Raw genomic sequence first — 25,721 nt, forward strand, 5'->3', positions numbered from 1 at the left:
AGGGTGGCTTAATTAGGAATTTTTGCTCTTCTGGTACTTTATAGAAGTGGTCAGAATGCTTAGGGGTTGGAGGCTGGGAGTCTGGGGCCTTAGAAGCTGAATTAAAGGCATCCAAGCAAGCAGGTAGAACTGGAGGGACAGCCCAAGGTAATGGAAATTCAACTTGAATCAGCTCAAAGTACTTCCTTTGGGTATCTGACATTTGGGAAGAGTCCCATTTGAAATAATCTTTCATCTTGGTGATGGTCTCACCAAATGTAATATCCTCAGGTGGAGAATCCCCTTTCACAGATTCCTCATCAGGGGAGCAGTACTCCTGGAGAGAAGCAATCTGAGATGTATATGAAATTGAATCCTCTGAGGAAAAAAAGAAGAATCCTGCTCTTCCTCCCTGACTTCAGAGGTAATGGGTGGGAGGGAAGAGGCAGATGCAGGCCTAGGGCTCAGTAAAGGCAGAGAAGTGGTGGCTGAGGTTGCAGGCCTAAGGGCCATAAAAGCCTGCATGAGAGAGGAAACAAAGGCCTGCCAAACTGGCTTGGCTTCTGTAGGGGCGGAGGTATGCTTAGTTTTCTGCTTCTTTTTGGCTGGGGTAGAAGCAGGGACTGGCCTGGTGTCAGGTTTCGAAGTTACCAATTCTGAAGTCTGGATCCTTGGTCGAAGGTACCACCGAAAAGTACAGTTTTGTACCTACCATAAATGTAGATGTTCGAAGATCCACATTGCTGCAGTCCTTACATATGGGTAGTCCGCTGTCCTCGGTGCGGCCGAATACCAAAAGTTAGGCTGGCGCGTCGTCAAGCGCTTAAAACTGACATCAGGATGTCAGGGTACAAGCCCCAGATGTCAGAAGGCCCTAACAAGAAAGGCCAAAGCCAAAAACAGCAAAATAACCAACCACCCCTGCACTAACCATATTTACAATATGTACAACCCAAACCACACCACCACCTCTAAAACACAGAGGGGAGGGTATTGGACTGCAGCAATGTGGATCTTGAACATCTACATTTATGGTAGGTACAAAACTGCACTATGTTCTTCATCTCACATTGCTGGAGTCCTTACATATGGGTAGAATCCCAAAGCAGAGGTAAGGGAGGATGGCAAAACTATAAGCACTAGGGGCTATAAAGCCAAAATGCCCTGTAAAATTGCAGTGGCAAATCCAGCCCTAGATTTAGAGTAAGTGGAAGGTGGGTAATGCTCGAGAAAGTATGCACTGAACTCCAAGTAGCTGCCTCCAAAATATCTTTAGTAGCCACCCGCTGTTGAAGTGACAGTAGCCCTAGTGGAATGAGGCCTAATCCCAGCTGGAATTTCCTTACCATGATGGTAATAACAGAAAGCAATACAAAACCCAATCCACTTCGAAATAGTTTGTTTTGAAACAGGTTTGCCCTGAGAACCCAAAGCAAAAGAAACAAACAACTGCTGAGACTGCCTGAACCCTTTAGTTCTGCTCAAATAATATCGCAACTGTGTATATCCAAAGTGTGCAAAATCCTCTCCCCTTTATTTTGGGGGTTTGCATAAAAAGTAGGCAAATGAAAAGTTTGGTTTAAAGCCACACTAGAAACCACTTTAGGCATAAATATCCTTGTGGAAAATTAAGACCTGTAACTCAAACCCTTCTCTAGAGGTAATGGCCAAAAAAGCAGTCTTCCACGATAAATATTTCAACTCAGCAGGTTGTAGAGTGAGTTTCTCCAACACAAAATTGAGATCCCAAGCAGTCTAAGGAATTGCTTAAACAAAGGATGAGAAAATAATGGTGGGTCACAGTCATAGTAAGCAGAAATTGCTGCAGCATGAACCTTTATAGAGGAGAAGGACAAACCTTTGTCCAATAACTCAGTAAGGTATTGAAGAGCAACACTTAAATTAGGCTTAGAAACATCAAAGTCCTTTGCTGTACTCCAAAATAAAATCTCCTCCATTTATCTCGTAAAACTTTCCTTGTACTAGGCCTTCTGGCCTCCAAAATAACATTCAAAACTTGTTGTGGAAGCTGAGACCCTCCAGGGTTTAAAACAGAATATGCCAGGCTGTTAGATGTAGAGAGTGAAGTTTGACATTGAGCAAATGACTGTTCTCCTGAGACAGCAGGTGAGGAATCAAGGCAAAGGCCATGGAGGCTCCGTACCAGACTCTCAGTAATGGGTACCAGTGCTCTATTAAAATCATGGTTGGCTTGTCCTGTCTGACCTTCAGGAGTACCTTTGGGAGGAGAGGCAGAGGTGGAAAGGCAAATTGAATGAGAGCATCCACTTTCCAAGCTGTGGGATGAAACCTTTTGTGCAAAACTTTGGCAACTGGTAATTTAGTGGAGAAGCAAACAGATCTATGTCTGGAGTTCCCCATAACACTGTCAATTTCTGAAATACATGAGGATCCAATTTCCACTTGTGGGGATCCATAATTTTGAAGATTTAGCTGTAAACTGAGAGCAGTCTCCCACAAAATCATTGCTTGTCTGCATAGAGGATATTGATGTACCACATGACAGTTGTGTTGTCTGTTTGAATCAACACCTGCCCTGGAAGAAGTAAATCCTTGAAAGCCATCAATGCAAATTGGACTGCTAACATCTCCTTCAAGTTGATATGTAAATGTTGAAGTCTGGCAGGCCACGTGTCTTGTACCCATTTAAGCTTTGTCTGAGGCATCTGTCGTTAGAATCTGACTGGTTGGGTCACAGAGAGTCCCTTGTTTAGGTGACATTCCTGAGCCCACCACAAAAATTCCTTTTGAATGCAAGGTATTATCTGAATGACAGTGTCCATATCTTGGCAGCCATACATTTTGAGATACCATATATGCAGTTTGGCATTGGGAAGTACCAGAATACAAGATGCCATGAACCCCAAGGCTTGAAGGACTGTCCTTGCAGTCAGCCTGAGACAATTGGTGGAAGTAAAGAGAAGATTCTTTTGTTTGTCGGGGGTCAAAGGCCATCTGGGATGCTGTATTCAGTCTCACACCCAGAAAGCACATGTCCTGAGAGGGTACTAGACTGGACTTCATCTTAACACTGCCATCACATACTGTAAATGATGAAAATAAGGATAGATTTGTATTCCTCTTAGCCTGAAGAAAGCTACCACTGGAGCCAGAACCGTGAACACTTAGATAAGCCAAAGGGCAATGCAGAGAACTGATAATGAAAAGTCCCAGCCCCTGCAACTGGGCCTGATTGGAACATGAAGGTAAGCCTCCTTGAGATCCAGAGTCACCATCCAGTGATCTTTGCCCAGCAGAGGTAAAAGCTGTTGTAGCGTCAACATTTTGAACTTGGGAATGTCCAGATATGTGTTGAGGATAGATAAATCCAAAATTGGTCTCCATGTGTTCCCTTTCTTTGGTACTAGGAACGAAATGTGTTTTGCGAGCCTCTAGTCTTTGCTGAGGAGGCATGCCTTTGAAAGGAGGCAAGGTATGGAAATAAAACTTGTAACCTTGGTGTATGATATCCAGTACCCATTTGTCTTGGGTAATCAAACTTTGAATAGTGCCAACCTTCCTCCCAAAGGTGCTGCCAGGCAAGAAGGATCTGGCAGCTGAAAGGACTGGCCCCTGCCAAGATTGTGCAGGTGAACTCCTGTTCTAGGTCTAAAGAACTCTGAGCTCTTAGACTGAGAATCATAAGATCTTTAACAGCCTGCATAGACTTAGCCTTGTCTTCCATTTTCTTCAAGACTGATTCCACAGGTGAACCAAACAACACATCAGACTGCAAAGGAGCATCTAAAATCCTTGTCTTAACATGGTCAGATAAATTCTGATCGAAGAACTGAACCAGTGGCAGCCACCCTGGACGAGGCCTGCACAGCATCAAAACCACATTGTAAAGAATGCTTACCCACCTGTTCAGAGACATGCACCAAATCTTGTAATTCTTTACACTCAATGCCTTCCGCCAGAGCATCCACCTTAGACTTCAATTGAGAAAGAAGAAAGTTTTGATATTTCAACATATGAAACTGGCAATTCAAAGCCCTCATAGCTAAGGTAGAAGATGTATAGACCTTCTTTCCCCATCTATCCAAAGCTCTGGCCTCTTTATCTAGAGGAACCGGATTTTTTACAACAGAGGCCTTGACACCCTTAGGTCCCTGACTAATAGTTTAGGACTCTTATAAAGATATTTATGAGCCTCAGGCACCCTGTAATACCTATCCGGTTTAACAGGCGCAGGAGGCAGAGAATCAGGATTAAGTGAAGCCTCTGAAAACACATCTTCCACAACATCCAGAACAGGGGTAAGCCTTTTCCGTGAATCAGAGAAGTCCTGACCTTCCCACTTAAAATGTTCCCTCATAGAATGAAGTGTCTCTGAAAAGAAAAATCCTCTGGAGGAGAAGCAGAAGGAGTGGAATCATCTGCATCAGAATCAGAATAAGGAGAGTACTCCTGCAAGTCTTCAGCCGAAGACTCTGAAACATCAGCCTGCTCAAAACTTCCCAACTCTGGCTCCACCCTAGGCCTCTTATCAGGAGGGGCAAAGAACCTCTAATCAGAGTAATCAAATCTTCTGCCATTTTAAGCATGTGCTTCTTAGGCACAGACCCTGCAGAACTAGGAGTGACACCAACAGAAGCTAAACCTGGCCTGCCTCTGGGAGAAGCCTTGGAAACAGAAGGAGAGGGCCTAACCACCCTAGGAAGGGAGGGAGTACAGTAACCTGAGAAGCCCCTTCAGCCTGACCTGCCTCCTGAGAGGCCACATCCTGCAAAATCAAAGTCTCCCCTGAGACTCCAGAAGTCTCCGTCGGAACCACTCTCTTGGAAAACCTCTAAAGAACCGGCGTCGGAGCGGGCAGCTCCTCCTCTGCCTGGGTTTAACTGTTTTGTCTCATATTATAATTGCACGCTTACGAAGACCAGCCTAGCACAATCTAACCATTGAACCTAGCACAAGCGACTCCAACCACGTCGTGCTCAGGCCCCAAACAAGGAATGCACAAAGAATGATAATCTATATGTTTCCCACAAGAAATACAGTTATTCACTTTTTCTGACATCCGCTGCTTCTGCATCGGACCAGTACCCTGACATCCTGATGTCAGTTTACAGCGGACTACCCATATGTAAGGACTGCAGCAATGTGAGATGAAGAACATCTGGTTCCCCCTCGACACTGTCGGCAATCGGTGTCTAGCTGAGCTCAGAGGACGTGCCGGTCATCTGCTGAGCAACAGCTTCCTCAAGGGACATTGCCGGTCAACAGATCCAGCGAACGCACCTCAACTCCTAGATCAGCAGTTGGTGGGGTGTTGGGAAGAGGAGCGGCAGGCGAGGAAGGCCTAGGAATCTTGGCCTTCTTGCGCAGAGATTCAGGTGTGGCCTCCTAAGCGGGATCCATTCTAAGGGCTAACCGTTCAAGGAGCTGGTTTTCCAAGTAGAGGTTTAAAGCAGCCAGACAACTGCATAGGGTCTTGGGCACAAAAGATTGACAAATTGAGCAGGCTGAATGATAGTGTTCCTGGCCTAAGCAAATAACATACCTATCATGGGCATCTTTATGGGGTATCTGGCGCCTGCACTGGCACTTTCCTTTTTTTAACTGACATCAGCTAAAGGCTACAACAACCAAGCCTAAGCCATAAAAATTGGCAGAACAAGAAAAAACAGAAACCTAACTGGTTACTTACCTTTATCGAAGTGACATCTGTGAAGGAGTGATCGTACGATGTGTAGGTCTGCGGCTGAAAAGTTCTGAGGATTGTGCGTGCAGATGCCACATTTAAGGCCCCTGATTTATGGCCCTACGTGCGACGTCCCACGCAGTTGCAACAGCCAAGCTGAAGCTTTTGTATAGGAGCCAACGTACGAGTCGCCTGAGGGCAGGAAATCCCACAACTAGAATACTGCAACATAGGAATAGGACATCAAGTGGAGTCTGCCTGGAAACAGACCTCTGCTGGAACTTTCCCTTAACTTAAAGTTCTAGCAAATAAGTGCAAAGGTGGCCCCCTAAACTAGCCTCACTAAACTCTATACAAATTTTACAAGGTTTATGCTTATATATTGAGGTCAAATAATAAACATTTATCATGACGGTCAATGTGGGTAATCTGCTTACCTCACTCAGACTTGATAGAAATCTGAGTCAATGGTAGAGCACGCACACACACAAAGTTATGCTGCAAAGGTTGACTGACTGATTTCTCCTTAGGCACAACCTAGGTTTCCTAGGACTGTCTACCCAAAGTAGTACTGACATATTCATACCTGTTGGCAGTCAATTAATGAAGTATCAAACTCCTAACTTCTGGCAAGCTGGACAGCAAAATTTAAATCACAGGAAACTCTTTTAAAGTGCACAATTAAAGCATTTTTTTTGGCCTTATGTATTCAGGTAATCTTCTCACACTTTGAGCTGCTTAATCACATATCGAATAATTCAAATTCAGTAATGCTATCAAATTAAGTTAAAACATTAATAATGTGCGGTCTGCCTTTTAAAATATATCGGTTTGAATGAGACAAGGAAACCCATACAATTAAACTGCAGGTGTGATCAGAACAATGTGCAATCTTCACTACACAGCAGAGGGATGGTTACTCTAGATTGGAGTTCATGACTCTAAAGATTTTTGTGTGTGTTCCTAAGGAGAATTACTATAAAGACAGGTTTTCAAAATCTATCATTGGAGGAAGCACTGCTATAGAACATCTTTGAGTCTTCTGCCAGGAAAGCTACTAGGTGGGGGCATGCTAAACTACTGTAAGCAAGTGATAATCCAATGTTAAAACTCCATTTCTGGTGTGTGTGTGTGTGTATGTGTATGCATATTTACAGGGAGATTAAAATTCAGAACCTCCAATCACCAAGGTCAAAGGGTACAGGGAAGTATTTCCTTCGTCTTTTACTCAAAGCCTACTCCTAAAAAGGAGGCGACTAAAAAGTAATGTCACTGTGGTTCATTAGGTATCCATACTTTCAGTCACACCAACCATAAGGTTGCATTCTCATCTGAAGTTAACTGGACAGCAACTAGAAGCTTCCATATGTCTGGAGAACTTGTAGCTGAGCCTCAAAGCCAAAGTCCGTTCATGACCATGTGCACATCTTCGCATGACAAGAACACAGATTCATTACTCAAGATTGATACTTCCCAGTGGACCTTTTGTCTACTTTCACCATCTAAAAATTGTGGTCCCAGCAACAGTCAGGTTCTTCACACAAAGGGCTAAGGCAAAAGAATCTGTGATCTGCTATTTTATGAACACTTGGGCACACAAGCTTGTGATATTCAGGCCTTCACTCTCTTAGCACTTAATACAGCCACCTTTCTGCCACATCTGCAAACAGGAGACCACAGCTGGACAAACAGTGGGAAGGAACTTAGTTTCTCTGTAAATTGTGACACATTGCAACAAAAGTGTAGGTACTGATATATGAATGAATATACCCCTGTGGCTAGATGCACTTCACACATCCTCTCATAGCAACAGCCACTAGATATCCAATCAATATTTCTGCACCGTGTTTGTGCCTCAAAGGGCAAGGTTCTGTGTAAATTAAAGTGCATTAAGATCAGTTATGTAATCCGGTTACACTGCATAAACATGTAGGCTTGTGGTTAAATAACAGAAGGGATGGGAACATGCCATACTTAAGGGGGCACCGTTTTGGTAATAAATAGCATAGTCACTTTCTCAATACATTTTGTTCTGATTTTTTTTCATTAAAAGTGGAACATACATATACAAGATAAAATGTTAAGTTAGCTGCAATGCATTAATCTTTGGCTAGGATAAACTATGAGGATTCTTAAAGAGAAGAGTGCAAAGTACTGCGCCTTTCACTGAGAGTGGCAAAAATCACGATTCACATTCAAGACCAGTCTGTGTTAAGCGTCCTTAACATTACTGCTATCTGATCCACATACACATGTCAACTGTGCAAAAACATAAACCTACAACTATTGTGAAAAGATGACGTCATTCCTTACCTTGAATGCGTGGTACATAACGAGCCAACAGCTTTGCTCTCTTCTTTTCATAGCCTTTCTGAGTGATGTCTCCTACACAAAGGAAACAGATTGCAATATTAAGGAAAACAAACTACAGACTTCACGCAACTTACTAAAAGAGTTAGCAACAAGGACATTAATCTATACAAAAAGTACTGAGAAGACATTCACTCAATACATATACAAACTCTTACTACAAACACCACAGCTCTCAGTATTTTCCTGGATTAAACTGAAATTTAACATCAACACGTTTATAATATCAATAATAAGGTGTGCTTATTTATCTTCTGACACCACTCCTGCTGACAAGCTGGCCAATCATAGTTAATTGCAACTACCTTTTCCATTAATTCCCATAGGAGTTTAAAAAAATCATGGCAGTCATACATGTTGGCCATCAGGGGATTTCTACTTTACATCTTACTCTCCATACAGATGTACAGGCTCAGGAAACATTCAAGAAGTGGCTGTGCAAAGTCTGCAGCCACAGGGTATCACTTGGATGGACTGCATCTTCTGCACAAGCATCAGTCTAGTCTAGCCTCCCCATCAAACTGACTACTCCCAAGAGGTCTCCTGTCTACATTAAAGATATACTGATGGGAGGCATCCCCAAGACATGTCCATTAATACCCCCCCCTCAAGAAAGTTGGAACAGCTCATGCTTCTTAACATTCCTTCATACAGCAGCAGCAGACATGGTCCCAACCTAGATGAGGAGGAGGGAGAGAAAATGTACTGCAACAGTGATGTACTCTAATCCAATAAAATGTCAACAAAAACTTCAACATTTTATTGGCAACAATGACAATTTTGTTATGGGTTAAAGGGAGTTACCATCATGGGATTCCCACGGCAGAGACGCATCTGACATCAGTACCATCAACAACCTTAATTAGGCCTCACTTACCATAAATCTACATGTTTGAGTAGATCAATGTTTCAGTACTAATCCATGGGATGTCTTGCTGTGCAGAAGCCGGTGACTTCCTGATTTCCAGAGTCTTATCCCAAGCTGATGGATGTTTTATGACAGACATCAGGGTACAAGTAAGGCGTCAGTCGGCAACATCTTCAGGTCTTTCTTACCTAGGAAAGCAGTTTGGTACCAGAGGACAGAGCATGACCTCCCCCAACTGTCTGGTCTTGGTAGTGAATGCAAAAGGGAAGATAAAGGGAGATGGTTGGGATAAGCCAGAAAGACACCAAGAAGCAGCAGCAGGAGACAAGGTCCCAACTTAGAAGAGCAGTAGGAGGGAGAGAAAATGTACTGCAACAGTGATGTACTCTAACAGCTACAATTATGGTAAGTCGGACACAAATGTACTATGTTCTTCGTAGACAACACTGCAGTACTAATCCGTTGGAAGATTCTCAAAGCTGCTTTGAAGGTGGACAAGATAAAGTAGTACTTTTAGGAAATATTTTGTAGGATGGTAAAGGCAAACCCTGCCCTGGATGCCTGACCCAAGCTGCAATGTTTTATGAAGGTGTGAACAGAACTCTAGGCAGCTACCTCCAAGACTGTTTTGGTGGGCTCTCTGAGGAAGGTTGTGGTGGTTGCCTCATGCCTGGTGAAGTGGGCTCTAAAGCAGCCAAGCACAGGCTTTCCATAGTGTGTATAACAGAACCTCATGTAGTTTGCAATCCATTTGGAGATGGTTTGCTTTGAGACAGGCCAGTCCTGTTTTCCCTCTGCAAAGGACACAAACTGGTCTGCCCTGTCCAGGTAGTACCAGATCTTTGGACATCCACTGAGTGGAAGATTCTTTCTGTACTGTTCTCTGAATTTGGGAAGAAAACTAGCAGATGGATAACCTGGTTAGGGCAGAGTTCAGAAACCACGTTGGGCATACATGAAGGGTTAAGTTCTGAGGGTTACTGTATCTTTGTGGAAGACAGTGAAGGGGGTCCATACTTATCACATACTTCAGTTCAGAGACCGAAGTGACAGCTATAAAAAGGTTGTCTTCAAGGTGAGCATCTTGAGGAGAGAAGAGGCAGCTGGTTCGAAGGGCAGTACAGTTAAATTTTACAAAAAAAGAAGTTATGTACTCACCATAACATTCCATCTGAGTAGTTATACTTCATTTTTCTGCAACCTGTGGGTATTCGGATCCAAAGCGGCAACTTTTTTTCTAGCATCTGCTCCAAGCTCAGAGCTCCTCCCCCTACCCATAATGCACTGCCATCTCCTACCTTCCCTCAGATAGAGTTTGCTGCAACTAAATACATTAGCAACTCAGCCCAATGAACCAAACCTGAATATTGACAGGACAAGGTCTGGGGGACTGAGGGAGGGAAGAAAAATGAAGTATAACTACTCAGATGGAACATTATGGTGAGTACATAACTTCTTTATCTGAAGTAGTTAACTTCATTTTATCTGCAACCTGTGGGACAGAGTCCCCAGCTACTCCAATCCTGGGAGGCCCTTATGGAAGGATATTCCTGAGCACCGCAGAACAAAGGATGCTCTAACTCTAGAAATCAGGTCTAATTTGTAATGGGAAATGAAGGTATGTGAATTGGCCCAAGTTGCTGCTGCACAAATGTCGTCCAAAGAAACCCTAGACCAAAAGGCAGCAGAAGTCAGCATGGACCTGGTAGACTGAGCTTTAACAATACCAGGAGGAGATAAACCTTTTGTTTTGTAGACATGCAAAATGCAAAGAGTGATCCATCTGGCCAAAGAAACCTTAGAAATAGCTTTTTCCAAAAAGGATTTGGAAAAGAAAACTAACAACTGGTCAGACTTGCAGAATGATTTTGTTCTACGAAGATAGAAGCGAAGGTGTCTATGAACATTTAACAAATGAAGTTTGTATTTGCCGTTGTTTTGGAAATTAGGAAAGAAAACAGGCAGATTAATGGACTGGTTTATGTTTACTGCAGATGCCACTTTAGGTAAGAAAGAAGGATTAGTACAGAGAGAGACCCTATCCTTATGTAAGACCAAATAAGGAGGCATGGCAAACAGAGTTTGAAGCTCAGAAACCCTCCTAACTGATGTAATGGCGACTATGAAAGCGGCCTTCCAAGATAAAAATTTTAAATCCATCTATGCTGCAGGTTCAAATGGAGGAGCCACCAATGAATGTAGGACAAAAGTAAGGTCCCAAGGGGGCACTGAATCCTTGACAGGAGGGCGCAAAAGATAAGTGCCTTTAAGAAAAGCCTTACACAGCCTAGAAGAGGCTAAGGCGATGTCTTCACCAACATGAAAATTAGAAATGGCTGCCAATTGTACTTTCACTGTGGAGGAGCTAGCTTCTCGCTGAAAAATACCAGACAAGAAATCCAACACTGCTGGAACAAGGGCTGTAAAGGGATCTAGGTTTCTCCGAGAGGCCCAAATGGAAAAACGCTTCCATTTACTGAGATAAAGTTTCCTAGTGAAATCTTTAAGAGAAGCCACCAATATGGATTTTACTGGGGTTGAAAGACGGGGAGTCCTGGCAATCAACGGAACTGGAGCAACCAAGCTGTCAGCCTGAGACTGCCCACATCAGGCGGGCGAACACCTGAAGGATGTGAGATTAGATCCGGGCAGGGATCCAGAACCCATGGAGGAGCTAAGAGATGAGACCAAAGGAATGGGAACCAAACCTGACGAGGCCAGAATGGGACAGTGAGGATAACTTTGCACCGCAGTAGGCAAGCTTTCTGAAGAAACTTTGGAATGAGTGGTAATGGTGGGTAAGCATACAGAAGCCCGGGGGGCCAAACATGGACTAGAGCATCTCTGGGGGCTTCCCCTGGTGAGGGAATCAGAGCAAAGACCTCGCTGCACTTCGCGTTGGAAGGAGATGCGAAGAGATCGCAGCAAGGCTGACCCCATGCAAGGAATATCTCCTCCACTACTGACTGTTTCAGGGACCACTCGTACGGCATCAGAATAGCCCGACTCAATCTGTCCGCTAAAATGTTGGAGTTCCCAGGGATGTGCGTTGCTATCAGAAACTGACTGGTGGAAATCGCCCACTCCCAACACACTCATGGCCTCGCGACACAGGGGATAGGATCTGGTTCCCCCCTGCTTGTTGATATACCAGACAACCGACATGTTGTCTGACTAAATTGCAATCAATCCGAGAGGAAGGGCAGTGTGAAAGGCTTCCAATGCTACAAGCACTGCCCTCATCTCTAGAACATTTATATGCAACTTAGTCTCTGACTGGGAACACATGCCTTGGACTGTCCTTCCCGAACAATGTCTCCGCCACCCGAGTTGGGAGGAGTCTGTGGTCACTGTGGCTTGGACTGGAGATGACGCAAAGGGGTGTCCTTCTATAATCGGTGAATTTAACCACCAAAGAAGGGACATCCTGCAGACGTGACTGATCCTTATCGGAAAATCCATGGACAGGTCTAGCCAAGACCATTGAACAGAGTCCATTGAAGAACCCACATATGAAGGTGCGCACAAGGGAGAATCGATATAGAGGCAGACATGGAGCCCAGAACCTCGCTCGCCTTTGGAGACTTGAAGTTTGCTATTTGAGCTATGTGGCACATGAAGTGTAAGATCCTGTATGGAGTTAAAAATACTTTCATCTGCAAAGTGTCGAGCCATGCCCCGATGAAGTCTAAAACTTATACTGGTTGCAAATGGGATTTCTGAACATTGACTGTAATCCCCAATAGATTTGCCATCTGAATAAATTAGTCTCGGGCCAGACAAAGCAGACACTTGTTGGATGCAGCAAAGAGCCAGTCGTCCAGGTAAGGAAATATATGAATACCCTGAAGCCTCAGCTGAGCCGCTACAACTGCCATTACCTTGGTGAATACCCTGGGGGCTGTGGTGAGACCGAAGGGTAGGGCTCTGAACTGAAAGTGCCTGGCTCACAGCTGGAAGCACAGAAACCTCCTGGAGCTTATGTGGATCTTGATGTGGTAAGTAAGCATCCTGGAGGTCTAACGAGCACATCCAGTCGCACTCTCCGAGATAAGGTAGAATGGACTGTAGGGTGACCATCCGGAATGTCTGTTTGGCGACCAGTTCAAAGTTGATAGGTCTAGAATGGGTCTGGTTTCCCCAGTCTTTTTTGGCACTAAAAAGAACCTTGAGTAGACGCCTGATCCGGATTGATCGGGGGGGGGGGGGGGACCTGTTGGATGGCTCGTTTGAGAAGCAGCTTTGAAACCTCTAGAGCTGCAGCCTCCCTGTGAGTGGGTGGAACATATGGGAGGTGTTTTGGAACATTTGGAGGGGCAACAAATGGGATAGTGTAACCTCTGGATATAATCTGTAACACCCAGCGATCTGTCGTTATGGACTCCCATGCTGCTGGGTGTAAGGACAATCTCCCCCAGACTGCCTCCAGAGTAGGACAGCCGGGCAACCCCTCAGGGCTGCTGAGCGGGTCTATCACAAAAAAGTTCCCTATACCCAAAATTCCTGGGACCCCTCTACCTCTGGGTTGGCATCGATCCTGTCCCCATCTGCCTCTGGGGGAATAGTTGTCCTGAGAATCTCGGGAAAACTAAGATTTTCTTTTGCCCTCTGATTCCTAGAGAAGGACCAGTGAGGGTTAGAGAAGCAGATCCCGAAGGCAGACAGTCTTCCAGTCTTTTTTGCTCTGGACAAGTGTGTCATGTACTGTCTTCTCGAAAAGGGAAGAACCGTCGTAGGGAGCATTAATAAATGACGCCTTGAAAGGGTCCGTGAACTGACACAACCTGAGCCAGGCGTGACGCCTCATGGCTATGCCTGTCCCGGTCGCCCTAGCTGCTCCTTCCATGGCATGGGAAAGGAGCTGCATAGGCATGCTCGATATTGACTTCAGAGTCGACATTTTCGCAGAGAACAGCTGTTTGTCCTGCGGCAATAAGAACTCTGGGGGGTGACTCAGCGAATTCCAATACAAGGTCTCGCTGAAGCCCGATCACGTGCCAAATAGTTCAGCGCACAGACTGAAAAGGTAGTTGAGGAATAAACGTGCTTCCAAAACCTATCCACCGACCTGGACTCCTTGTCTGCAGGGTGGACCGAGGAACTCTCCTGCGCTAGTTCCTTCTTGGTGGCCGCTGCGACCAACATAGCATCAACTGGGGCTCCTTTTGACCAAGACTGTCTGTCAGTAGGGGGAGATGAAATCTTGTCTGGGTGTTTGGGGATAGGCTCTATGGTGTCAGGCTCCTTCCATGCCTGTATGGTGATAAAGTCCACCAAGGAGACACCCAAGAAGTAGATGGGCCAGTGCCAAAGGCCTCCAGGAACACTGACTCATCCACAGAAGATTTTGGGGCTGACCAACCTCCCCTCTGGCGGAGGATCTCCATGATGTCTCCCAAAGGAGACGTCTTCAGGAGGTGACCTGGGGGAACCTTCTCCTTCCTCTAAGTCTGTGTCCGTAGTGAGGGATTCGGGGGAGTCCAAGTGCCTCCTTTTGCGCTTGCGGTGGCCCTCTTCAGTGGGACTCTCTGAAGAGGACTAGTGAGCCGCAGGGGGCTCCTCAGGGGGAATAACCTGGGGATCCTCTGGCATGGGCTGTCCTTGAGACAGGATGAAGGGTGTCGTCGCCAAATCCAGAGGGGTCTGGGTGGAATCCAAGGGAATGGGCTGGGATCTCAATCCCCAGGAGAGAACCCTCTCCACCAATTCGAAGGCCGAAGGACAGCATACCTCCTTGGCACCCAGCAAGAAAGAAGCACTCCCGGGATCTGAAGCAGGGACCGGAGCAGAAGCAAGGGTAGCCTGAGGTCCGAGGAAATGGGTCGGATCCAAAAGAGGCAGAGCCAAAGAATCCATTTCCTCGGGTCCAACTCCCTGTCCGCAGCTCCGAGAGTCACTTGGCTCTGAACTAGTCGGGTCAGAGGAGCTAAAGGTAACAGCCGGAGTCGAGGTTGGGGAAACAGTCGGCGCCGAGCTACCAGCTCCAAAAAATCTCTGATCCAAGAGCCCCAAAGCCGATGTATGGATCGGGGAAGGAGAGATGGGGTGGAAAAAAGGCATGGAGGTCCCCCCCTCCGGAGGGAGAGGGGCCTGGCAAGACTCCCATCTGTATTTGGGTCTGAATGAATCTCCACATCATCCTGTCCATGTCTAAGTCCGATAAGCTCAGAGTCGATCGCAAAAAAGCCACTGACTCGGATCTGGCTGGTCTACGCTGTGAGGGCGAGGAAGGCCTTAGATCTGAAGGTTCCAGTGGCTCCGGTGGAAAACGAGGAGACCAAAGCAGTGGAGAAACTGGCCTCATGGACTTAGAAGGGGGACTAAGAAAGAGCTCCCTGTCCAAGGATCTCTTGCCAGGTCTATCCCTTTATTGTCCCTGTCCTCCTTGCACCTTTCTCTGCCCTTGTCTTTGTCCACTACACTGACTGCAGCTTTTTCCTTGCCTGACCCAGCACCAGAAGAAATGGGAGTTTGAGTCCCTGTCTGGGCGGGATGATGAGTGATAGATACCGAGGCCATGGCAGACTCCAGCACAGATGCAGGGAGAAGGCCTTTGGCTACCAATTTGGCCTTCTGATCCCCGAGGGCTGTAGGGTTAAACCCAGTGCAGATTGCACATTGTGTCGACAAATGGGACACTCCCAAACAAATAACACACAGAGTGTGACCATCAGCCGCTGAGAGCTTATGGCCAAACTCTGTGCACTTAAACACTGAGTTTGGCTGATCAGCCACGGTCCTGCACCAAACACACTCCCTACAAGATCACCACAGACAAAACACACTTAGGGGAAGGGCAGGCCCAACAACTACTCTACAGAGTTTTACAACAAAAACTTTTTTTTTTTTTTTTTAAACTAACCGATGAACAAGCAATATACTAGTGGGGGAGGAAGGGAAACAACTAACTCAGACAAACTAAAGACAAAGGATTTTTAAACTTGTTATCCCTGAGCTCAGAGCGAAGGAAACCACGATGTTCATTACTGGCACGGCAAACAAGATCTGGGGGAAGGTAGGAGATGGTAGTGCATTATCGGTAGAGGGAGGAGCTCAGAGCAGATGCTAGAAAAAAAGTTGCCGGCTCGGATCCAATACGGATCCGAATGCCCACAAGTTGCAGATAAAATGAAGTTAACTACTTCAGATCATAATTTAAATTCCATGCAGGGGATAAGGACCCTCCTGGGAGGTCTCAAGTGCATCACCCCTCAAACAGTTTCATGTTCAGGTGAGAGAACACTGGTGTAGTCTTACAAGCAAGCTGAAATTGCCAAATCATGAACCTTTATGCTGGAGTAAGAAAGATCCTGTTCAAACAGGTAAAGCAGTACAGAATGAATGTCTGCTTCAGCTGGAGGAGTCTATTGGCCATGACACCATAAAGAGAATTTTTTCCATTTTGCAATGAATTTTTGCCTCCATGTGAAGGTGAAAGCGTCAGTCTTCCAGGCTCACTCCTGATGGGTTCTGGAGCACAGTCTCAGACGTTGTCTGTTCTAGGTAGAAGCAAAGAGGCATAGTGAGATCTAGGAACACTTCCCTTTTCAATATCCACTCGCTTGGATCTAATTAAGTCGCTGCACATGGAAATCTGCTAGAATACTGGTGTAGCCTGGTACATACGATACAATGGGAGTGATCACCAAGCCCTGGGTCAGCATCCAGATCAGTCTGGTAAGCCTGCAGAAGTCACCCTCCCCTAGTTTATGTATGTATGTCCCACATGACTTTGGTACTGTCTGTCCAAATTTGCAGAGTTCCTGGAGTCAAATGCTGTTTGAAAGCTTTCATGGCCACAAAAAATGCTAGCATTTCCTTCAGACTGATATGCACCTGTGTCTGTTTTGGGAATCAAATTCCAAGCATCCTCACTGGACCTAGGTGGGCTCCCTAAGCTACATCAGAACAGTCCGTAGTGATGGACTTGTCTGCCTGATGTTGAGTGACGGTTGCTCCTGGGTTGTATTGTATGGTGTCTTTGCACCATACAAGCTCCCTCCTGTGGCGTGGGAGCAAGGGAAAGAGGATTTCTAAGGACAGAGTGCTGTTCGCAGACATTTTGAGAAAGCACTGCATCTTCCTCATTTGAAGCTCTGCTAAACAGCCCACTAGGATACATGAAGCCATGTACCCTAGGATCCTTAGCATCTCTCTTGCCGAGAGAAAGGGTAGCAAATATTAACATCTAAAAAGCCGCGGTGGTGCAGCAGTTAGCATTGTCGCCTCATAGCAAGAGGTTCTCCCGTTAGATTCTCTGCTAGAGCGCCTTCTGTGTGGAGCTTGCATATCCTCCCTGCGATCGAGTGACGTTAAGGACATGCAGGTAGGTGCGAGCATGAATGGGCGTGCCTTCATTGAAGGTTGGGTGTCGGGCTGGCAACTCGGCACCGTAAAAATCTACTGCCAATCATGAGTGGACTGGAGTTCTGCTGTGGCGACCCATAACCGGGAAAAGCCGAAAGTCTAAGATTCTCTGTGCTGGATGGGCTCTTTGGGAGCACCCAATCTCTGAGGCTGTTCTGGCTGCCATCTTCTTGATTGTCTTATTTTTTTGCATGAGGCGGCTTCCCTTCATCTTATCTAGGTGGGAAAGCCCAAAGCTTAGAGAGGTAGTTTCTACTGTATCATGGAGCTGGGGACAAGTAGAACTCTAAGAATTTTAATCTGTGTTACTTTTTTTGTCTAGTTTCCTGAAGACTTGCTTAGCTAGGGATCCAAAAAGTAACTCTCTGTCCAAGTGGGGCATCCAATAACTCTGCTTCAACCTGGTCTGACAATGGTAGATTTTTAGCCAAGCATGTCCGAGTATAACTGATCCTGTGGCAGTTGCCCTGCAAGAAGTACCCAAGTTGTCACAAAGTACAGTTGTGTAACATCTTACCATAACAGTAGTTGTGCTTTCTCTTCACTGTTGCAGTATACAGAACTGAAGGGATCGCCTGCAAAAGATAACCCAAAGTCTCACCAGAATACCAAAGCTTTTAGTACTTGCAGGTGCCTTACCTCACATATATGCTCCCCACACAAGACATAGGGCAAAAATATGCTGTATGGACACATGCTCAGAACTACAAAGCCCCAGAAAGAACGGAACATTCCCAGGGACAAGTAAGAATATGTGCATCCAGGAGGAGGAGAGCGCCCCTGAGCCAGAAAGGCAAAAAAAAAAAAAAAAGGCTAGAACACAGGGGACAGGAGGGAGGGAAAGAATACCGCAACATTGAATAGAAGGGCATCTACCATTATGGTAAGATTTTACACAACTGTACTATGCCTTTCCATAGCACTGTTGCAATATTCAAAGCTGACGGTAGAGTACAAAAGCTCAAGAGGATATCTGGGAGGAGGACAGCACCTAGAGCCCTCCACAAACCCATGCAGGATAGCCCTGGCAAAACCAGTGAATGTATGAACAGAAGAAAGTAGCAACCTCAAGGATGGAAATAGTATCCAGCCCCTTGGGAAGCAACAGCCCTGGTCCAATGAGCCATTATTGATGTGGAAAACATTTAGCATGAAAAAAACAAAAAGAAATGGCTTTAAAAATCCAGGAATAGATGGTTTGCTTAGAAACAGCTAAACCAAAAGACCTGGGATGAAAGGAAACAAAAGTTGCTCAGATCTGCAAACATCTTTAGTTTTATACAAACATCTGAGCTGTCTAACCAAATCCAAGGTTGTGCAGAACCTTCTTACTGGCAGACTTGGGGGGCAATGAACAGACTGATTTTGAGAAATCACTCTGACTACCTTGGGCATAAAAGGAGGGTTAGTATGAAGAAACACAGTCTTTGTGGAAAACTAAGAAAGGAGGAACAGCCATGAGTATGTGAAGTTCAGACACCCTCTTAGCTGAAGTGAGAGCCAAAAGAACGTCTTCAAAGTACAGTGCTGTAAGGAAACTGAAGCAGCAGAATCAAAGGGAGCTTGATCCACTTTTTTCAAGAACAAAACTGAGGTCACTGGAAGTCAAAATGGGCTTCGTGGGAGGCTTGACATGGAGGATGCCTTTAAGAAACTGCTTGATCTCAACTCTAGAGGTCAGAGGAAGAGTCGAGGGCAGACTAGCAGAAATTACTTACAGGTGAGCTTTAACTGAAGAGTATGCTAACCCAGCCTCGAGCAGATCACACAAAGAGCCAGAGAAACTTCCAGACAGGGGATCCTGGTAGCAAGAGAGGCACTCAACAGAAAATCTTTTTCATTTGGATAAACAGATTTCCTGCTAGTTGGCTTCTTGGCCTCCTGCAGGACCCAAAGTAGGTTCAAAGAAAAGAGGTGCCTAAAAGGGATTAAAACCCTATTACCCACAGCATCAGTTTAAGAGTGGGGAAGTGAGGATGGATAAGAGACCCTTGGTCTTGAATGAGAAAGTACACACAAGTGAAGTAACTTGTGGCGATTGCCACTGGCCAAGTGAAAATGGGGAACTAATGCTGTCTGGGCCAAAAGGGAGTCACCAGCAAGATTTTGGGAGAGTCCTGCCTGATACTGTGCAAGACTCATGGCAAGAGAGGAAGGGGAGGGAAGGCATACACAAACATACCCCTTCCAAAGAAGACAAGGCGTCCACACTTTCCAAGCCAGAGGATGTGGAACTCTGAAAGAGAACAGAGGAAGTTGTCTGTTCAAAAGGGAGGCAACAAGATCTTCTGAGGAATACTTCACCAGTGGACAATGTCCAGAAACACATCTTTGTGAAGCAACCATTCATGAGCTCAAAAAGTTTGCCACTACAGTGTGTGCTGAGGGAATGCAAATAGCCTGAAGAGTCGCTTGTTACAAGAGAGCTGCATCCCAGACCTGAAGAGCTAGTCTGCAAAGAAAGCAGGACCTTGCACCCCCTTGTTTGTTGACACAACACATCACTGTTGTCTTGTCTGTGAAGATCTTGAGGGGCCCGGGATGAAAGATGGAATGAATGAAAAGCTTGAAGAGCTAGAAGCAGGGCCCTCATCTCATTTACATCAATGTGTCCTAACCTCTGATGAAGAGGCCAGAAACCCTAATCCTTGAGAGAGCTAATGGAGGTTCCCGACCCCTTGTCTGAGGCATCTGTAAAGAGCTCTCGAGTTGGGACTGGAGCCTGGAAAGGAAGCCCTGGGCTGAGAGGTAAGGATATGCTTTTTACAGCAGGCAGGCTTCATGCTTCATTCCTGGTAACACTACCAGCGATACGAGTCAGGCTTCATGCTTCATTCTCGGTAACACTAACAGTGATATGCGGCAGGCTGTTTGAAGAAAGTTTTCATTAACAATAATATGCATCAGAACAGCAGACAAGTGTGTTACTTTCATTTCTAGCCATAGCCAATTGTGTGCAGCCATTACAGCCAGCCATCTGTGTGTGTTTTATTTACTACAGACTGGCAGCTTTCATAGTCAAGTGTGTGCAGCCATTACAGCAAGCCAGCTTTCTTAGCCAAGTGTGTGTAGCCAGCCAGCTTTCATAGCCAAGTGTGTGTAGCCATTACAGCCAACCAGCTTTCACAGCCAAGTGTGTGTAGCCATTACAGCTTTGCTTCTTTGTAAGTTTACTTACTACAAGCAGCTTTGGTGTGACTGTCCGTGTGTGTAAATGCCCCAGTTAGTTACAACTGCTGGTTAGAGTTAGACTCAAACCCTGTACCTTGGGTACAAGGAGCAAGAGCCTTAACTCTCTACCCATACCACCACCCTCTTGTGATTCAAGGAGTTGACCATAGTTTGCAACTGTCCAAAGTTTACAGAATGTTTGGCTCATACTTTTGGTCTGTTCCTCTTAAAATTTGTGGTTTTCTGGCAAATCAGTGTGAACTGAATTCACTAAATAATAACCATTTAGGTTTCAGTCTTGTCTACCTTTCAGGAAACATATGGTAGCAAAACATTTTATTCTAGCAACTTTTCTAAGATTATACAAGCAAGGTTTAAAATGTGCCCCTGGTTTTGGGCTTTTGTCTCCCAAAAAAATGTTTGTTTTTTCCAGACTTCTTGTGCTGCATAGTTCTTCAGGGGAAGAGAAGTTTAGTGCTGCTTATGCCTAGTCTGCTTGTGCTGTTAGTAGCACACAACAGGTAGAATGCTTGCTTTTGATGCAGAGAACCCAGAGCCTTCTGCGTCAAAAGCAAGTATTCTACCTGTTGTGCTACTAACACAAAACAATTTGGAATAAGCAGCACTGCTTAGGTCAAGCCAGTTTGTATTTGTAGCATAACAGGTAGAATAGTTGCTTTTTATGCAGAAGGCTGTGGGTTCTACTCCCAGAGTATTTAGATAGATTGCTGATGCTGTACTGTGTTGTACTTTTAAAGGGGGTGGAACTGGTGGATGCTGCAGTCCTGAGAATGGCCTCTTTGGCAGAGATACCTAGTAACTATGAACCTGTTATCAGTTTGCCATCCATCCATTCCCTATTGAAATATTACTAGCTTATTTTTTTAATGTAATACAGGTAAGTTATTCTTCAAGGGAAACAATGAAATATAAAATTGCTTGCTAGCAGCATCTTCATTAGTTACAGATCTCTTTAATGTAGAATTATTTAGATGATTTTTACTTCTGCAGAGATTGTGTGCATATTTACTGATACTGGTGGATTGCAGAAGTTTGAGTAGACTTATGATGGAAATGTTCTGAATTGGGCAGTTTTGTCATTATTGGTTCATGCATTTTGTTTCATTGCTTACTGGAAAAATGTTCAAAACAAATTTAAAACAAGCTCTAACAAATGTGCTGTATTATACAAGGAATATAATTTAATACTGTCAGGAAGGTGTACCAAGAACAGATGAATGTTTCGTGTGCAAGGGGCCTATGATTTAAAAAAAGCCCGAAGGTAATCTTTATCTGCCACTGGCCAGATGCATTTTCTTTGGATGTGGGTTTCAATGCTGTTTCAGTTAATGTGAGTTTTAAGGGCAGAGAAGTTTTAGTGCTAAGTCTATTTTCATTGCGAGACTATTGCTTTGTTTAGCAGATTTCTATTAGAGTTTGTGCTATAAAATGTAAAATAAAATACAAATCATTGTAGACGTAAAGCAGTACGCACATTACTGCTTATGGTAAATGGGGCAAAATAGCCAAGTAATGGGACATTAGTATCGTTGCAGGTGGGACTCTTGGGCTATAATTTGGTTGTCTGCATTTGAAAGTCGGTATCCCACAATTCCACGGGAGTGGGCGGGGTAACAATTATGCATGCAAATTTTATGTTAATCAGCATATAGATTTGTACCCATTTTTCATGGGTCTTTGTCCAGATTTTTGAAGTTTCCAGGTTGAGAGGTATGGCAGAGTGAAATGCTTGCAATGCTAGTACCATAGCCCTCAGCTCCAGAATGTTGATATGCAGACTGGCCTCTATATCGGGGACAAAGTGCTTTGGACTGCTCTTTCCCAGATAATGCCCCTCCCACCCCATCAGGGAGGCATCTGTGGTCATCATGGCTTTGGGTTGTGAAGGGATAAAAGGGCAGCCCAAAATAGGTTGTTTGGATTCCATCCACCAGGATAGGTCATTTTTGCAGCGACTTGTGATAACAATGGGGTGGTTCATTGGGTGGGTTAGAATGGACCATTGATTCGCAAAAAGCCATGGCAGTACTTTCATTTGAAATTTCTCCAATGGGACCAGAGTGATCACCACTGCCATGGACGCTAATGCTTGAAGCACTAGCAGGGATGGTACTTTGAGCACAGGAGAGAATGAACTTGAGATTTTATTTTCTGTAGCCTGTGGGGAGGAAGAGAGGTCACACAAGAGTGTGTTGAGACAAGCTCCGATAAATTCCATATCCTGAGAGGGGGGTCAGTTGAGACTTTATAAGGTTGACCATGATGCCTAGCTGGAAGCCGTGATGATCCAGTCGCCTAGATATGGAAACACCCAGAATTTGTGCAGTCTCAAGTGAGCTGTTACTGTTACCATTTGGTGAACACTCTGGGGGCTGTGGTGAGACCAAAGGGCAGCACCCTGAACTGATAGTGATGGGTTCCTATCCGGAAGCGGAGAAACCATCCTGAGCGTTTATCCATTTTTATGTGGTAATATGCATCTTGAAGGTCCATAGAGCACATCCAATTATTTTCCTCTACAAAAGGAAGTACTGACTGAATGTGACCATCTAGAATTTGGATTGTTGAACAAATCTGTTTAGAATGCTGAGATCCGGAATCAGTCTCCAGTCCCCTGTCTTTTTTGGCACTAAAAAGAACCTTGAGTAAAATCCAAATCCTATCTGGTCTGGTGAGACTTCTTGGATGACTCTTCCAGCAGCTTTTGTACTTCTAAGACTGCTTGGTCCCTCTGACTGGGTGGAACACTGGGGAGTCTTATTACCGTTTTTGGATAAAGAATGAAGGGGATAAGGTAACCTCTGGAAAAAAATCTTAGCACCCAGCCATCTGTGGTTAACTTGTCGCCATGGCTGTTGGGTGCAAAGAAAATCCCCCCCCCCCCCGTCTGCCTCCAGAGACTAGCAATCAGGAGCACTGATAGGGTTGGCCAGAGGAGGTGGACTCCCTGGAACCCTGGTTCTGCGAGCCACCTCTGCCGCTAGCACCGTGTCTTCCATTAGATCTCCCCCCTCTGCCCTGAGGGGAGTCTGCACCACACGTGCCCTGAAAGGTCACTGAGACTTCTTGAACCACATCTTCCCACTCCTCGGATTCCTGGAATAGGCTCATTGGAAAGCAGAAAAACATATGCCCACTGCAAACAAGGTCTTTCCACCTTTCTCACACCTGGATAGTTTCTTTAACTTTGAGACTGAACAAGGAGGATCCGTCACAGGGAGCATTAATGCAGGAAGACTTGAATGGCTCTGCAAACTCATGCAGGCGCATTCAAGTGCGTCGCTGAATTGCAACACCCAAACATGCTAACCTGGTTTGCCCCTTCAGCTGCATACGCAATTAGCCTCATAGTCGAATTAGAGATAGACTCCAGGATAGCTAACTGGGAGCCACTTTTTCCTGGAGCCCCACCCTCAACCACTGCCCCTGCTAGGATATCAGACAGCTCCTTGACCATTTGGCTCCTAGTGAAATGTGCCAAAAAGTTCAAGGACCTAATGATAAATGGTCGATGGTTCATAAACCCACCTCCCAAACCTGTCCATCGTCCTCGACTCCTGGTGAGGGGGATGAACAATGGAACTTTCCTCAGCCAGTTCCTTTTTAGTGGCAGCTGCTACCACCATAGCATCCACTGCTAATCCTTTCGCCCAGTACTCATAATCCTGGGAAGTGGAAAATATTTTATCTGGCCTCTAGGGAATCCATTCTATTCAAATCAGGGGCCTTCCAAGCCCACTGAGAAATCAATTTAATCAGTTTGTCAGCTGGAGGAGTCATCCAGGAAGGAGATGGGTGAACTCCAAAGGCTTGCAAGTACACAGACTCCTCGGAGATAGGGTCTTTGAGCTTCCAGTCACCCCTCAGTTTAAGGACCTCCAGAATATCTCCAAAGGAGACGTCTTCTGGGGCGACTGTTGGGAACACTCCCCCATCATCGAAATCTGTATCCTCAATGACAGACTCTTCAGGGGAGTTCAGGTGTTTCCTCTTACACAATTTCTTCCAAGGAGGCTCTTCAGTGGGAATATCTGAAGGGGACTCGGAAGAAGGGTGACTCTTGATTGGAATGTCTTGCATCCATGGAGGTCACTGCCCTGGTATGGAGGTGTGTGTTAGCTCCAGGTAAGCAGGGGTCAATGGGTGAGACTACAGTAACACAGAAACCACCTGGGAAGTAGCCATGGCCAAAGCCCTCTATATAGCTTAAAAGGCAGGCCTCCCTAAAGAGGGATGACAGCCCGAAGCAGAGAAACTCAAAACAGAGGTCACACCCTGCTACAAAAGGCACACCTCTAAATCCAGAGAGGAAGAAGAGCCCTCAGCCAGCGCAGCCCGAAGAGATAAAGTCGGCTCCAAACAAAAACAAGAGTCGACGAAAACCCTCCAGACCAGACAGTGGAGATCCAACCCCAGGGACCAGTCGGTTCCAATGGCACCGAGAGAGTAGGAGCTGTGCCCGGAAACACAGTCAAGGAAGCAGTCAGTGCAGAGGCCACTGGAGTCTGTATGGTTAGAGTCGACAGCTCTAAAGCCTGTGAAGAGGTCAGAAAAGGAGTATATGTAAGGGTATACTGGAAGAGAACTCCCCTGTACCAGGAGGGAGAGGGGACTGAGAAGATGGGGGAAGACCCCTAGCCGTCAGAAGCTGATCCACCAACCTTACTATGTTAATGTTGTAAAGACTACTGGTACAGCTAACAGACAATCCAGAGGAAGTCGGGTCTCAATACAAAAGGACTAAAAAGATAACCCAGAAAGTGGTCAACGGATGGGAAATATGTAGTCCCGGGTGTAAAGAAAGTCTCAGTCTATAGCACCAGTGCTGAAGGTAGGAGCTGTGGTGCCACAGGAGATGTCAGTACCGATGTAGCAACTAAGGAAGCCGGTGCCGACATTGCAGTCACTGTATGAGTCAGTATCATGGTTGGTGTTGATGGCACAAAGGTAGAGGTTGGTGCAGAGGACTTGGCGTGTTCCAAAATGTTTGGAAAGTACAGTTGTGTACACTTACCATAATGTAGATGTTAGAGTGTATTCACTGTTGCAGTCATCACACTTGGGTTACCTTGCAAGGGGTAGCCCTCAGTCGGCCTGAATAACAGAGGCTTAGTATTTCTGCGTCGGTTGCTGTCCCGCCAGGACTAACGTCAGGTAGTCAGTGGTATAAAAACAGGCAGCAGACACCATTACATCAGTTTTTCTTGCCCCAAATGTCAGGAGCCCAGAAATAGGGACCTAAGTTATTGTGGAATAACACCATCAGTAGAAAGTAAATAC

The 25,721-nt window shown here is 45.5% G+C and overlaps 1 protein-coding gene across 1 annotated transcript in view; it reads right to left on the reverse strand.

Annotated features, from left to right (window-relative positions):
* The window catches only part of LOC122793692 (disco-interacting protein 2 homolog A-like), a 2,141,448-nt gene that overhangs the window by 1,530,068 nt on the left and 585,659 nt on the right, over positions 1-25,721 (reverse strand). Inside the window, exon 2 of the mRNA XM_044061912.1 lies at positions 7,958-8,029. Within this exon, the coding sequence (XP_043917847.1) occupies positions 7,958-8,029 (72 nt within the window). The remainder of the gene's footprint in view (positions 1-7,957; positions 8,030-25,721) is intronic.

This window comes from Protopterus annectens, chromosome 2.part0 (genome assembly GCF_019279795.1).
Source record: "Protopterus annectens isolate FY-2018-M chromosome 2.part0, PAN1.0, whole genome shotgun sequence".
NCBI lineage: Eukaryota > Metazoa > Chordata > Ceratodontiformes > Protopteridae > Protopterus > Protopterus annectens.